This window comes from Muntiacus reevesi, chromosome 3 (assembly GCF_963930625.1).
Source record: "Muntiacus reevesi chromosome 3, mMunRee1.1, whole genome shotgun sequence".
Lineage (NCBI taxonomy): Eukaryota > Metazoa > Chordata > Mammalia > Artiodactyla > Cervidae > Muntiacus > Muntiacus reevesi.
The window spans coordinates 55,516,982-55,533,117 of NC_089251.1; the positions used below are offsets into that span (position 1 = coordinate 55,516,982).

Here is a 16,136-nt window from a genome sequence, read left to right on the forward strand (position 1 = left end):
TAGCGTTGTGTGTTTTTCTTAGTGTCTTAAGATCTTTTTGCATAGCCATTGACTGATTACTTTTAACTCCAGCCCACAGAAACCTATCCTGAATTCTCTGATATAAGCAGTTTTCTTTTCTCTTTCATACTGGTAACTTTAGGGAAGCAAGCAATCATTTTTGGAAGGTGGGGAAGAGATGAAAGGGGCCTAGATGCTAGTTTTCCATATTAATCTTTTTCAGATGTCATAAACAGATTTTACCAGAACTTTCTTCCTGTCTAAATACAAAGCCTGAAATACTGAGAACAAAACCAGATGTTGCCTGCAAAGTAGAACTGCTCTCTTCAAAGTCCTCTCAGATTGGAACTGGAGACGTAAAAACCCTGAGTGAACCAAAGGGAAACTGTTCCCAACTGAAGACCAGCACTGATGAGGAAAGCAGTGTGGAATCTCTTCCTCCATCAACTGACCCTCCTAAGGAGTGTGTACCAACAAAGGTGTCTTCTATGGCAGAATTGGAAATTACCAACACTCCTGAACTGCAGAAGCATTTCGAACATGCACCTTCCACATCTGATGTCCTTTCAAAGAAGCCAGAAGAGAAAGCAGCTGTCAGTAGTAACGGTCCTAATAGTTGCATAGAAAAAAGGGGAGAACCTTCAACTTTAGGCTGCCAGTCACAGAATATAAAGGCGCCTTCAGCAAAAGTAGATCCTGAAAGCTGCTGTACAAGAAGCAACAATAAATTCCAGAATGGTAAGTGTTTCTGCATATGTTTATTGGTAGAAGGTAAGAAATGGTTGTCAGTACATACATTATCTTCTTCTTACCTTATGAGAAAATAATAGGAAAATGACTGTAGAAAAAGTTCAAAGAAGAAAGTAAAACCCCTAAATCTTCTGAGAAATGATTACTGTTCATATTTTGGTGGAATTGATTCTATGTATATGGAAACACAGATGAGCTGTGAGACACATGGGTTCATACCAACAGTTTTACCCAGTGCATTAGTTGTAGATGTCTGTCAGCACTTTAAAGGCTGCAAGGATGCCCTTATATGCATTTTACCATATGACTTAGGTGGGTCCCAGTTTTTGGTTGTAAGAAAGTTTTGAAATAAAATCTAAAGTGATTTGATTGCTTTATCGTCATCCTATAACTGATTTTTCTGTAACATCTGTGTTGGAGAGAAGGAAGTGATTAAAGTTTTATGCTCACACAGGTATGGTTCAGATTTGAAGTTTTTTAAAAAAGGGAATTGCATCACTGCCTCTAGCAAAGAGATTTTTAGTTAAAGAATTTAGGGGACAGTGTTAACTTAGGATTTCCCTCTTTGCTTAAGGGAAGGTCCTGCTGCACCCGTAATTTTTGTTGGTCTGTTTTTAAGTTTTTTGGCCGCGCCACACAGCATGTGGGGTCTTAGTTCCCCAGCGAGGGATTGAAGCCGAGTCCCTTGCAGCGGAAGCGGAGTTCCAGCCGCTGGATTGCCAGGGATGTCCCTTTGCACGCACGGTTCAGAGTTCAGTGCTCTTCTTACAGAGAATGGCACATTGTATTTCACAATACTTATAAGTTTGAGGATGCGTTTCAGCGATGGGAGTTATTAGAAGCTCTCTTACTAGAATTAACAGAGCTAAATGGCTCCAGTATGTCAAAAGGTTCAGTTTAAAAATAGATTTGATAGATGTCAACTGGGTGTAAAAAAACTTGAAAAACACTTAAAAACGCCGTTCATTTGGATAAGTAACAAATGGATAATCCACACTAGCTCTTCCTGCAGGGCTCTGAAACTGGAGGGCAGGATGGATGGATTTGACTGAGGGTCTTCCTGAAGTAGAGTTGGAGGAATTGGAAAAGAACTTTCTTTGCTGAGTAATTCTTCTAACCCAGCTTCTTCATTCTTGAGGTTTAAGTTGATATAGCTGGTAATTTGCATGAAATTAATTGCATAAGATTATACTGTTCCTCAGGAGTTATGTAACTCCCCAAGAAAGTGAATATTCATGATCATATCCCTGTTCTATTTCTTTTTTCTTTTTGAGTCACCAACCTTCACATTCCACTAGTTTTAAGGCAAATTATTTTAATATTATGTGAAGAAGCAGTAAAAGTTCTAGACCAGTAAACACATTATAGATACAGAAGTGAGTTTCAGAGTCCAACTTTGTCTTGCTTAATATGTTGTGCAACTCTGTTCCAACTAAAATGATTTTGAGGGAAATGAGAGGCCATGTTACATCCTGGTATGTGCTGTCTCCTGGGACCTCTGGCTGAGGAGTAAGGCAGTGTGATTAGAAGCCTACTGAGATCTCTGTACTGTTTCCACCAGTATTGCTTGTGGATATGGAAAGACTCCACTGGACACTGCTTCTCCACTGTGTGACCTTACTTAGGGGTTACGAAACAAAAGCAAGCTGGAGTTGAACAGCCACCCTTTTTTCTGTTTGGTAGATGCATGGCTTCTCAGAAGTCAGTACTGCTTTTTTTTCCTTGGTTCGGTTCTAAGTTAAGAGAATCACTGATGAGGAGGCAACCGCTGATCTCCTCAATACAGAGCTAGCTTTAAATAATTCAACTTGCTTATTTCTAGATATTTGCTCTTTTCAGCCCAGGCAAAACAGTTGTAAGATAATCTCTGGACTCGGCTTGGGAAAACCTGGTCCCGTTCAAAGGGTGATGTATTTTCAGTATCAGGATGGAATTTTGTAAATTATATAAAATTTATAATTATAAAACTCCATCCTGAACTACTGATTACTTTATTTTCTCTCCTTTCTTACTTTACCTTCTCTTTCACGGAATAAGAATGTTTAAGGAGTCGAGGCCTGGCGGCATCTATTTAGCATTTTAAGGTGTGCTTTAGTCCTGCTTTAAGAGAGAGATAACATCAGGACACATCAAAGGTGATTTATTAAAGATGCTTATTTTATTTAAAGTCTTCTTTGGTTTGAGGTCTTTCTTCTAGTTTCCTTCAAGACTGCTTACCAGCGTCTCCCACCCATCTCTTGACTGTTTCCCCCAAAGTTGTGTTTTTGTTTTTTTGTTTAAGAATCTACTTTCCTCTTCCAGCCCCCTTGGACCCCAAGGTAAGGTCTTTTTTGCCGGTTTTATATGAAATACAGTTGTCTTTCAGTATCCAGGAGGGATCGGTTCTAGGACTCCTGCAGATACCAAAAATCTGCAAATACACAATGCTACGGTCAGCCGTAAATTACCCATCTGACACTGGGGTTCTGCATTTGCAGATGCAACCAGCCACAGATTGTGTAGTGTTTTCTTTTCATTTTAAAAAAAAATTGGGTTGTAGATTGGACCCATGCTCTGGACCACCAGGGAAGTCCCTGTGTAGTATTTTCAAACCGTGGTTGGTTGAACCTACAGATTCAGAGGGCTCACTGCATGCCTGAGGGCTCTTGACTTAGAAATAGATTTCCCTTCTGTGTTATTTCCACTAACAGAGTGATTGCTCTTTAAAATTAGGTTTCTACTTTTTTCTCCCTTTAGAAACTATGTTATCATTTCCATTGAAGTTCTCCTGCTCCTAAGTTAAAAGTTAAATGTGAGTTTACTTAGAATCACAATTCTGTCTTTAGCCAAGGCTCTTAGTCTTGAATGGAAAGTATGTATGAAGAAAATTTAAGATTGTTTGAGGGCCAAGAGTCAATGCTCTTGGAAGCACTTAGAAAATAACTTATAGACTGAGGGGCCTATGTTATTTGGGTTTTGTTATATTTGGAATGGTTAGCTTTGCAGAATGCCTTAGAAAACACATCTTAAGCCAATCTTTTTTGAGTGTAAAAACTGACAGAATTGATTTCCACGTGGTCCTCTATTGAGATAAACCTATCCCTGTGTATTGTTAAGTTTGCAGTGAGTTTAAGTGTCTGCTTTGGAAAAGTCTGCCTGCAATGTTTATCTGTTTGGAGGTTTTTTGTTTTGTTTGTTTTTTTTTTTTAATTATTTACGTATTTTTATTTATTTTTGACTGCCTTGGGTCTTAGTTGTCACACATGGACTCCAGAGCGTGTGGGCTCTGTAGTTTGCAGCGCACCGGCATAGTTGCCCTGGGCATGTGGGATTTTAGTTCCCCAACCAGATATCAAACCTGCATCCCTTGCATTGGAAGGTGGATTCCTAACCACTGAACTACCAGAGAAATCCCCAAGATGTTTATCTTATCTAGGGTTGTGAATACAAGTATGCATTACCTTGGAATTGTGAGTCTGGGGTTTTATGTTGCCAAATGGATTCACCAAATGGGAAGCATTTCAAAGAGAGTAAAACTTCCAGTTGTTCTGATAGTTGTCTTCAGCCATTTTCAGAAACTACAGTTGAATCAGTAATTGAGAAGAGCAGTTCTCCCTTTGGGAAATCTAATCTTTTGAGTAGAATTCAGTCAAAGATTGATGTGATTTTTAAAAAAATCTGAAATGCCATTTCCTTCATTTTTTTTTTTACTAGCCCCATCTCGGAAGTCGGTCTTAACAGACCCAGCTAAACTCAAGAAGCTGCAGCAGAGTGGCGAGGCCTTTGTCCAGGACGACTCCTGCGTGAACATTGTGGCACAGTTGCCCAAGTGCCGTGAGTGCCGCCTGGACAGCCTGCGCAAGGACAAGGAGCCGCAGAAAGACTCGCCTGTGTTCTGCCGCTTCTTTCACTTCAGGAGGTGAGGCCTGTGGGGGAAAACTGAGGTGCTCTGAGCCCTTTAATGTACTTTTCTCCCTCCTCTTCTATCAATAGTAAGTCTAAAACTGGGAAAAGTTAGGGATGATACTTCTAATCTGTGGATTTAGGAGTCTAGATCTTGTTACATGGTATTTCCTACTCATACTCGTTTTCAGTTGTTTTTTTTTCTTTTTTTTTTTAAGCAAGAAGCTTGAAAATATAAACTTCTGATTTTAGAAATAACAAATACAGAAAAATTCTGAAGGTTCTAAAAACCATCACGCAAATGACTACTGTTAACTTTTCAGTGCATCTTAGTGTTTATGTGGTCACAGAATATATTCAAGCATGCTTACTTGTTGTATTGTATAAATACTGTTTTGAATCTTACTTTCCCCAATAGTACTTTCCCAGTATGTGATAGGAACCACTTGATCATGTTGACTTTTTTAAAAGATTATTTATTTTTATTTTTGGTTCTACTGGGTCTTCATTGCTGCATGCGGGCTTTCTCTAGTCACAGCGAGTGGGAGCTACTCTTTGTTGTGGTGCACAGGCTTCTCATTGCCGTGGCCTCTCTTGTTGCAGAGCACAGGCTCTAAGGCATGAGACTCAGTGGTTGCAGCATGTGGGCTCAGCAGTTGTGACTCATGGGCTTTAGTTGTTCCGAGGCACCTGGAATCTTCCCACATCAGAGATCACACCTGCATCCCTTGCATTGACAGGCAGGTTCTTATCTGCTGTGCCACCAGGGAAGTCCGATCATACTAACTTTTTTCAGCAAATACTTTTGAATAACTATGAAAGAACCCATAGATGTTTGAAAATTCCCTTAACCTATTCCCTCATTGGTATTCAGATTAGTGTGTATTTTTTGCCACTAAATACAGAGATGATCATCTGTTGTCCGTATCTCTGTTTATTTACTTTGGATGAGACACTGGAAGTGCCCTTACTGGATCAGAAGGTGTGTGTTTTAAGGCTTTGATACATGAATTCTGCCAAATTGCCCTGGAGGAATGTTGCACCTGCCTCCATGCCCCCTGGCAGCTTTTGAGCATTCCCATCTCTATGCCAATAGGAAGGAGGTGTATCTTTTAAAAAAATTCTTTCTACTTTTATAGGCAGATCATTTTTGCATTGCTTTTTTAATTTTAAAGTCAAATTTAATTTTCTTCAAATTCTTCCATCCTGAGTGAAGAGAAAGGTAGCCTTCTGGTCTTTTTGATATATAAATGAGCAGTGTTGTTCTGGGTATAGATGATCTGTTAGATATGATACATTTTCTCAGAAATCTAGGTAGAATTTCAGGCTCAACTAACTCTAATCAGTGATGATCGATACTGTCATAAGTACCATCAGGTTTGTTTCGCATTATGTTCTGCAAATGAAATAGGAGAGGGTAGGGTCTCGGTGAAGTTCAGTTGCCATATCCTGTTCACCGTCTCCTCCCCATTTGAAATGTCTTCCACAAATTTATTTTTTAGAATTACGACTAGCTCTCATTTGGACTGTCAATTAAAAACTATGGGCTCCTAGAAACTCGTTTGCATCTGTTAATGCAGCTCCCCATGTGCTTCCAGTTCTGGACAAATAATTTTCCTAAGGCACAACTTTGTGCATCTCACAGGCTCAAAAAATTTTGGCAACTGCCCAATGACTAATAAAGAAATTGCAGTCCCTGCATTTTTCTTGCCTTTATATATAATAGTGTTTCCTTGACATGCCCTCTGTTACATAATATCTACCTTTTCTTGCAAGGCCAAGCTTAATTACTGTCTCTTAACATGAAGTCTTAATATTAGTCCCACCAAACTTATCCCAGCACTTCTTCCTCTGATTCGTATAAGACTCTGTGATTGCTGTGATACCTGTCATATACTGCTTTTATATCTCCATCTAGATTGACATATATTGTTGTGTTTAAATAAATCCCAGACTACTACACAACCTAGAAAAAAGCATGATAGATGTCAAAGATGTATGAGAAAGAGAATGTTGAGAAAATACTCAGCTTTCGGCTCCACCTTCCTAGGTACCAAGGCCCATCTTAACACTGCCTGTTATTCCAGAAACTTGCATGATAATTTATAGCTAGAATTTTTAAGGATTCTGAATACCTCATGAATTCATGTGGTTATGGCTTTAGTGATATCTAGGGTTAGCCTTCCTCTGCTGAGCATTAATCTTTTAGCAGTAGTTATATTCAGATCTGATCAGGTTATTTATCACCTTCTGTTTGTTGTCAGTTTACTTCTGTGATGTCTTGTGATGGTCCTTGCTATTAACTTCCACATCAGGCAAGTTCAGTAGCTGTCCCTGGAGGTGATAGGATTAGATAACTGGTTGGAGTGTAAAACACACCTCCTCTCCCCTCCAGTCTTTCATGTCTTTTGGGGGAAAACCTGAACGTTTTAATCTTTATACTGTTGCTGCCACATAGCAAATTGGCTGTAACTAGCCATGGAGATTTATAGAAAGCTGGGAAGGAAGTGGGGTTGATTTTAAATATTTAAATAGTAACAACAAGGTGTAAATCAATATTTTATATATGTAACACGCTTTTTTTTTTTCCTTTCTTCCTTTCACTTCTTCTAGGTTACAGTTCAACAAACATGGTGTGTTGCGGGTAGAAGGCTTCTTAACACCAAACAAGTATGACAGTGAAGCAATTGGCTTGTGGTTGCCTTTAACCAGAAATGTTGTGGGGACTGATTTGGACACAGCAAAGTATATCCTGGCCAACATTGGAGACCACTTCTGTCAAATGGTGATTTCTGAAAAGGAAGCTATGTCAACTATTGAGCCACACAGTAAGAGCATCTCTTAGGGGGTAGGATTTTTGAGTCCAACTTGACTTTCATTCCTAAATGACACCTAAGTCCTAGTTGTGTAGGTTTCATTTTCACCCAGAATTTAGATGACTTTGGTATACTGAGGTTGCATTTTTTCCCTTGTGACAGGTTCTGCCTGTTGAATTAATCAGAGTCAGTTACCTCTCTTTGGAAGTTGTTTAGGTTGTTTACTAAAGGAGTGGAGCTCCTTTTTTGTTAAGAGAGCTAAAGGGAGATGGTGGTGGAATTTGCACAGCATTACCAACAGTATAGGCTCACCTAGAGGGGTGAGACAGTCTCAGACTTCTTCCATCATTGTATCTTTCACAAATGGTTGAAAGTAAAAAGTGAAGCCTTTTCATTTTTCTAGTAGGTATCTTTTCAGACTTTGTATAACCAAATACGTTTCAATATAAGCATCTGTACACACCAGTGTTAAGAATTTTGATTGTAGGAACCAAAATTGGTTCCAGGAATTAACTGAAGCTAGTTTAAGCACCAAAATAATATATTAGATAAGTTTGATTATTCTTGTATCTCAGAGTTCAGGGAGTGAAAACTGGGGCATTCCCAGGAATGAAAGTTCAGCGCTAGGTGGGGAGTGGCATTGTGAACTCCACGGCGGCTGAAGTCCTACTGAATTGAAAAACAGCTTTAGAATCACTCTGTTCTGTTGGTCAGTAGAGACCGTGATAAGTCAAGAATCATATTAAAGTTTTTTTCCTGTGATCTTATATTTAGAACAAATGACTCTGGTGTTTCATTTTCAGTAAAGTTACGGAAGTTTTCTTCTTATATACTTCTAAGTTAAAGACTTAAAGAATTCTCAAGTAACTGATCAAGAGGTGGTATATGAGTGATTGGAATGTAAAAACACTTCTTTGAAATAATGTTAGTAGCTTCCTGAATCAGCAGGGCTGTTTTAAACTATGGATGTTTTTTTCTGTGCTTAAGGTGACTTGTCTGAAAAATGTGGGTTTTTATTTTTTCATTCCCAAAAAAACACAGTTGTCTTTTTAAGAGCATAATTAAGAAACTCAGTCGTTTAAGATGATTATGTTATTAGCCTTTCCTCCTTGATTGTCATATTCCTCTTCATTTCCTCTGTGACACTCTGGTCAATTGGAGAGAGGAACTCGCTGTGAGTGATCCTGAAGGTGTTCCTAGAGAAGCGTGTGAGACAGTGCCCTCTGCTCCTGAGGTTAGGAAGCAAGTCCCAGCCTTCATACATTTATTCTGTCTTTTCAGTGACAGTCATTGAATAATAGATGGCTAAGAGGTCTAAGACTACTCTCTAAGAAAACAGTCTAATCCAGTGACCAAGGTGAAGTTCGTAAAATCTCGTCTATAAAATGCTTGAAGCTCTATGTATTATGCTCTGAGCTTTCACATTGTAATGAAATGGCAGAGGTCAGCAGTTGGATTAATTTGAAGCAAACTGAAGTTAGTCATGTGTTTTATGGTCAGTCTGAAGAAAGAAGTCACCACTGACTGGATTAGGAAAAGATGTATGTTCTCCTTAGAACACGAATGTGGCTGTGTTGATCCTGTCTTGTTCAGGAGAGAGAGAGAATGATCTTCTGATGGAAACATTGGGCTTTTCTGTGACCTAGGAAAATGTCCTCCCTTTGCTCCTACTCCTTGAAGATTTCTGATGCTGTATTTGGCACTCCTCTGTCGCAGGGAAGGCCCCTCCCTCCAGTTCTCAGAGCTTGGCCTCTGGAACAGAAGATGCTACTTTGTAGAAGTCTAGCTTATGCCTCCATCTGTTGAATATTTGGTTAGTGTGAGTTGGTCCTGGGGGCCTGCATCACTCCTGGCTCTAGCAAAATTGACTTTCTGTCTCTGGTCTGTGAAGGAGTCAACTTTGGACAGTTGTGCCTTCGCTAGTTAATGTGCTGCTCCCTCCAGGTTCCCTAAGCACCCGGAGGGTTTTTAATGGGCAGTCTGAGAGGTTTCGGGGCATCTGTGAATAACCAGACACTCTGTACTGAAGGTTGGGTTTGTGGATTTGAGTGAAATGTTTTTTCTTTGGAGAAAGGATGGTCCTTGCTGCCTTTATAGTTTCAGAAGATCTCATGGCCCAAAAGGTGAAGAACCACTGCTCTCTGATACCTGTGTCTAAACCTCAACTTGCATAACCAGTGCTGCTTTCTTCATTGACTTACTCAGCAGGGCTTCCTACGCACCAGCAGTGTGCAGAACTCCTTGGAGGGTGGGGTGGAGGTGGGGATCTGAGCAGGAATTCTGCTTGCATGAAGTTTAGTCTCCTTGTGGTTGTTCTGTTGCTGAGTCATGTCCGACTCTTTGTAACCCCGTGGACTGCAGCACACCAGCTTTCCCTGTCCTTCACTATCTCCTGGAGTTTGCTCAGATTCATGTCCATTGAGTTTGTGATGCTATCTAACCATCTTGTCTTCTGCCATCTCTTCTCATTTTGCCTTCACTCTTTCCCAGCCTCAGGGTCTTTTCCAATGAGTCGGCTCTTTGTATTAGGTGGCCACAGTAGTAGAGCTTCAGCTTCAGCATCAGTACTTTCAATGAATATTCAGAGTTAATTTCCTTTAGGATTGATTAGTTTGATCTCCTTGCTGTCCAAGGGATCTCAAGAGTCTTCTCCATCACCACAGTTCAAAAGCATCAGTTCTTCAGCGCTCAGCCTTCTTTATGTTGAACTGTCACATCCATACATGACTACTGGAAAAAACCATAGCTTTGACTAGATGGGCCTTTTTTGGCAAAATGATGTCTCTTTTTTTAATACACTATCTAGGTTTGTCATGGCTTTTCTTCTAAGGAACAGTGTCTTTTAATTTCATCACTCCTCGAGAGAAGCAAAACTGCTCTTGACTGTGTGCCATGTACAGAGGCTCGAGCCTGGAGTGCAGATACGAGCTGATGGGAATGCTGGAGGAGTCCAGGAGAGCTTCATGCTTGGGATGGGCTCTGGAGGCTAAACAGTTACTGGGAGCTCCAGTGAGGGGGGGATTGGCACCAACTCCCTCCCCCTTCATGTTTTATTTTGGGGGCCCTCTCTTCCCCAAGACTAAGTGGCTTATTGATTTTCGTAGGACAGGTTGCTTGGAAGCGAGCCGTCAAAGGTGTGCGGGAAATGTGTGACGTGTGTGACACCACTATCTTCAACCTGCACTGGGTGTGTCCCAGGTGTGGATTCGGGGTGTGTGTGGACTGCTATCGGATGAAGAGGAAAAACTGCCAACAAGGTGAGAACTGACTTCATTCTTCTCTCGGCCTCTTCTCCGCTTAAATTAAGCCTTTCACTCATGTGCGGGTGATGGATTTCTGAAACTTGTGGGGCCAGAGTCCATAAAGAGCCAGTGACTACAAATCAGTTCTTTGCAGGTGCTGCCTATAAGACTTTCAATTGGCTGAGATGTGTGAAGAGTCAGATACATGAACCAGAGAACCTCATGCCTACACAGATCATTCCTGGAAAAGGTATTTCATGGGGTGCAATGATTTTCTTTTGCCTGTGTTTTGATTAGCTCATAGAGGCTGGTAGAGTGGTTTTACTTTGTCTAATATAATTACTTGCTATCTTTATTTTAGTGTGTACCATAAATTGTCCAGAAATGTGTTAAATAATGCCCCCAAAGTTTTTGATTAAGGCTTCGTAAATAGTTCTTTAAAAGGAAAGAAAATGGTGCATTTAGGGGAAAGCATACTTAGGATGAAAAGGAGGGAGTGTAAGCAACATAAAATGCATGCTAAGTCACTTCAGTCCTATCTGACTCTCTGCAACCCCATGGACTGTAGCCTGCCAGGCTCCTGTGTCCATGGGATTCTCTAGGCAAGAATACTGGAGTGGGTTGCCATGCCCTCTTCCAGGGGATCTTCCCAACCCAGGGATCGAACCCGTGTATCTTCTGTCTCCTGCTTTGGCACGTGGGTTCTTTAACTCTAGCGCCACCTGGGAAGCCCACCCTAAAATAAGTGCTGCTAAAACAAGTTATCTTGTTAGAAATACCAGCTTCTGCTTTGTAATGTTGAGGTTGAAAGTACCTAATATTCTTGTTCAGATGTTTGCCTGTGCCCTTTTTTTAGCCCTCTATGATGTTGGAGACATTGTTCATTCTGTAAGAGCAAAATGGGGAATAAAAGCAAATTGTCCCTGTTCAAACAGGCAGTTCAAACTCTTTTCAAAACCAGCCTCAAAGGAAGACATAAAACAGGTATTGCTGTTTATGCTGGATTCAACCATCCTTGTTAATTGTTGTCTGTCTGTTTTCAATAACCTGAGGATTTCTATAGTATATTAGAAAGGAACATGGGGAGAGCTGTCAGTGGAAAGAAATGGTTCACTGTTTCATGTGGCACTTTATAGACCCATTCTCAAGTTTTACATTATTTTTGTGGACTTTATTTGTAGTCTCTTTTAAGTAGGATTTTAATTTTCATTCCTTGAAAAAGAAAAACCTTTTCTGTTACAGTCTACTTAATAAATTGCTTTCAAATTTGTATAGGTTTTTAAACTTACCATTGTTTTACACAGTTAAAATTTTTCAGATAAGCTTAACATTTTTAAATTACTAAATATATTTTACCTGTAATAAATATATAAAGCATTGAAGGAAATAATAACTGAAATGATCCTTTCTGTATCTCTCACTCAATGTAAAAAATGTGTACATTTCCTTGGTGCTCACAGGCCTCTTTATGGTGACATTTCCTTCACGTCTGTCATCACATCTACCCCCCTTACTCTTCCTCACCCCAGTAATCATTAGCCCACTTTATTTTTAGTAATCAGAAATTACTTTACATTTTCATGAAGCTGTGGTGTGGAAGGCAGCATTGGTAGAAGAGTTTTGATCTTTGGAGTCAGAACTGAATTTGAATTCTTTTTCTGTCACTTTCTAGTTGCATAACTCTGGCTCAGATGAACTGATGTGTATGTGCTTTAGCTTCCTCATCAGTAATAAAGGAATAATAATGCCAGTAAAATAAGTGGTGTATTCTGTCTGTGCAGTTCGTTTGTCGTTTTTGTTGTTGTTCGTGTTCAGTTCATGTTTTGAGTTCTTGTTAGGGCTCTTCATCACTTTTTAAAGCTTCCTACACTACACTAAATCAAAAGAGCATGTCCTTTTTCTGCATTTTCCCACTTCCTTCTGAATTCACAGCTGTATTTCCTACCCTGCCTCATTTACTTGTTCAGTCACTGGTTTCTGAGTGCCTACTCATAACACTGGGTGATGGGAACAAACTGGGCATTTTAAAGAAACACGGTGGATGGAGTGATAGGAATATGAATGAATATGAGATGCTGCTACAATGGTGGAGGCGTATCTTGCTGTATTTACATCCTTCACGTCTTATACTTTCTCTAGTAATACTTAAAAGTTAAAAAATTAAAATCTCTTCTACGCAGTTTGCTCTATTATTGCAAGATTACTGCAGCTGTGATGATTTCCAGGGCTATTGGGTGGTTTTGTTGCAGATATTTCTCTCTTACTGGTGAGCAGTTAGGGGAGAAGATAAGAAGAAGATGCAGTTTTCCAGCCTGTGTCAAGTTCTCCTTTTATACTCAACACAGACTTCCTTAACTGGAGAAAAAGCGACTCTCGGTACCATGCTCCAGCAGAATCCCTCAGGGTTGGAGCCAGTGACTGTGGGTGGGGAGGCCGCTTCCAAACCGGCCAGCAGTGTGAAGCCCGCCTGTCCAGCCAGCACTTCTCCTTTGAACTGGCTAGCAGACCTGACCAGTGGCAATGTCAACAAGGAGAACAAGGGTGAGTGTTTCCTGCCTTCCAGAACTTTGGCCTGTTCCGAGAGGGACTTGGCAACCTCAGTTACTGGGAGAACAGAGTGGTGAGAAGTAGTGTGGAGGGTTAGGGGTTCCCTGTAGTCACCTGAGACCTGACACAGTTGCAGGCCCAGAAAGAGCTTTCACTGCTGATAGAAGTCATTGTTGAGCTTCTGTTTGGCAGGAGTAGGGTGGGCTGAGACTTGTTAGTTTCAATAGTAATTTTTGCCTTTCTATCTCTACCTTGTATATATTTCCTATTCTGTCTAAATGGGAACACTCTGTCTTCAACTTTATTTTTCTCATCCGTGCTGTTGTCTCAGGATGCTTGACTATAGTATAAAGAGCATGGGCTTGGAAATCAGGTATTTAGAATTTAGGTGATTCTGCTGTTTTACAAGAAAGAAAAATTGCAGATCCATTTCTTTCACGCAGAGATATTAAACATCTCAGTGAATAGAATTCAGCATAATAAATAAAGGGCTTATATGGGGTGACCCAGCAGGGCTTGAGAAATGCAACTGCAGTTTTAACATTAAAAAAGTGGGAAAAAGTCATGTGAGGAGATATAGAAAAAGAGTAAAATTCAAAACCTGCTTATAATTAAAACAAAAACACTTAGGAACAGAAGGGAATATCCTTAATCTAATGAGTTTCTATGATAAGTTGACAGCAAACATGTTAAATTATTACTGAATTTTTTATTCAGTTGAATAATTTTTAAACCATTCCCTCTGTGTTCAGGCATGAGACGAGGATTCCTGTCTTCAGTCTTTCGTTAAACATGGTACTGGAAGTCCTGGCTATTGCAGTGAAGTGGACAAAAAGATGTTAGGATTGGAAAGAAAGAGATAAAACTGTTGATATTTGTGAACAATCTAATTATGCATGTGAAATTCTAAGAGAATCTGTATTTATAAATACTATCAAGGTTGATAGTTACAATGTTATTTACAAAAATCAGTTGTATTTTACATACAGGAACAAATAAAAACTACAGTTTACCATAGTATCACTTTGGGTATTGAATGTTTTTATATATATATATACTATATGTGTGTGTGTATATATATATATATATATGTAATAGCAGTTGGAAATCCTTATCAAAATCAGTAATATCATTAGTATTTATCCTCTTAAGTTTCCTGGTTCCATAGTAATTCTGTTAATAGAAGACTAGTAAGGGCTCTGCCTTTCAGAACACTTTTCCATCTAGATGTTTTTGGTTTCCTTTTTAGAAAAGCAACCAGCGATGCCAATTTTAAAGAATGAAATCAAATGCCTTCCGCCGCTCCCCCCCTTGAGCAAATCCAGCACAGTTCTCCACACCTTTAACAGCACAATTTTGACACCTGTAAGCAACAACAATTCGGGTTTCCTCCGAAATCTCTTGAATTCCTCTACAGGAAAGGTATGTATTTATCTTACGGTTTATACTCTTCACCAACCGGCCCCCCCCCCGCCCCCCCCCGCCCCCAATAAAGATGAACAGAGTCAGAGTAGAATAGAGTAGAGAAACTAAAATAGAAAGTAGAAAGAAGGATGTGAGTCCATTACTTTTTTCCTTCATGGGTACAGAGGCTGTATCATTGGCAGATGGGCTTCACAGCTTCTAATTCTTGGCTGATAGGCTTTTGAGTATACTGATGGGCTGATTCTAATTCTTGGCTGATGGGTACACTTTTTTATGTACCACTTCTGAGAGTTGTGATGTCAGGTAGAGGAAGAAGACTTAACGTCTGTGAGAGTCCTGGCCTGGGTTCTTCCCTGAGTGTGTAACATGTACTCATCCTACTGTTATAGGAATATAGGGTTTATTGATGGTAGGGAATGATATGTTTAAGACTTATGTTCTTTTTCAAATTCAGACAGAAAATGGACTCAAGAATACACCAAAAATCCTTGATGACATCTTTGCCTCTTTGGTACAAAATAAGACCTGCTCTGATTTATCAAAGAGGCCCCAAGGACTAACCATCAAGCCCAGCATTCTGGGCTTTGACACTCCCCACTACTGGCTGTGTGATAACCGCCTGCTTTGCCTGCAAGATCCCAACAACAAGAGCAACTGGAATGTGTTCAGGGAGTGCTGGAAACAAGGGCAGGTAAGGGGCCTCTTGCCCGGCCCCAGCACAGCCCCTTCCCAGTGCCTTTGGTAGACTTCTGACACCCTCACCCCACAGCCCCTCCCCTCCCCCCTTCCTGGATTTTAAGTGCTGTATACTTTCTTTCTTTTTTTCTGTACTATATTGTTTAGAGTGAATACAATCAGAATGTGGCCATGAGTCTTACTTCTTACCACAAACTTTCCTGGGCTGTATTCTCTGATGAGGTTTTTGTTTTGATTGCTTCTAACCAGTCATCTTTGGATCTTTTATTTTTTTATTTTATTGTTTTTGACTGTGATGGGTCTTCATTGCTGCACATAGGTTTTCTCTCATTGCAGAGGTGGGGGCTACTCTTTGATGTTGTGTGCAAGGCTTCTCATTGCAGTGGCTTCTCTTGTTGCAGAGCACAGGCTTCAGTATTGTAATGCTCGGGCTCAGTAGTCGTGGCACACAGGCTTTACTGCTCCACAGCATGTGGGATCTTCCCAGACCAGGGATTGAACCCATGTCCTCTGCATTGCATGCAGATTCTTAAGCACTGGACCACAGGGAAGCCCTGTCTTTGGATTTTTGATGAGTGCTTTCTGGGCTCAGTGATTCTTATGTGGTAAACGTCAATTGGAGAATTGGGTGTATGACTGAGGCTGGTGAAGTTTGGGGGATTAGACAAAATAGGATAAAAATCAGGCGCTCCCTCTTCCATTAATTATAACCTTGTGCTGAAGACAATTTTAGGTGGCCCTGAGCCATGTAGTGTCAGCCTGGAACTGGTGTGTAGTC

The 16,136-nt window shown here is 40.3% G+C and overlaps 1 protein-coding gene across 6 annotated transcripts in view; it reads left to right on the forward strand.

The window, feature by feature from the left end:
- The window catches only part of KDM3A (lysine demethylase 3A), a 55,831-nt gene that overhangs the window by 25,079 nt on the left and 14,616 nt on the right, over nt 1-16,136 (forward strand). For 5 of the 6 annotated variants that reach the window (XM_065929151.1, XM_065929152.1, XM_065929153.1 and 2 more), the window contains 9 exons: nt 224-738; nt 4,444-4,648; nt 7,246-7,460; nt 10,553-10,705; nt 10,845-10,940; nt 11,547-11,674; nt 13,036-13,231; nt 14,487-14,659; nt 15,117-15,353. In XM_065929151.1, coding sequence (XP_065785223.1) covers nt 224-738; nt 4,444-4,648; nt 7,246-7,460; nt 10,553-10,705; nt 10,845-10,940; nt 11,547-11,674; nt 13,036-13,231; nt 14,487-14,659; nt 15,117-15,353 — 1,918 coding nt within the window. The remainder of the gene's footprint in view (nt 1-223; nt 739-4,443; nt 4,649-7,245; nt 7,461-10,552; nt 10,706-10,844; nt 10,941-11,546; nt 11,675-13,035; nt 13,232-14,486; nt 14,660-15,116; nt 15,354-16,136) is intronic. The other variant, XM_065929154.1, reaches the window with a different exon arrangement.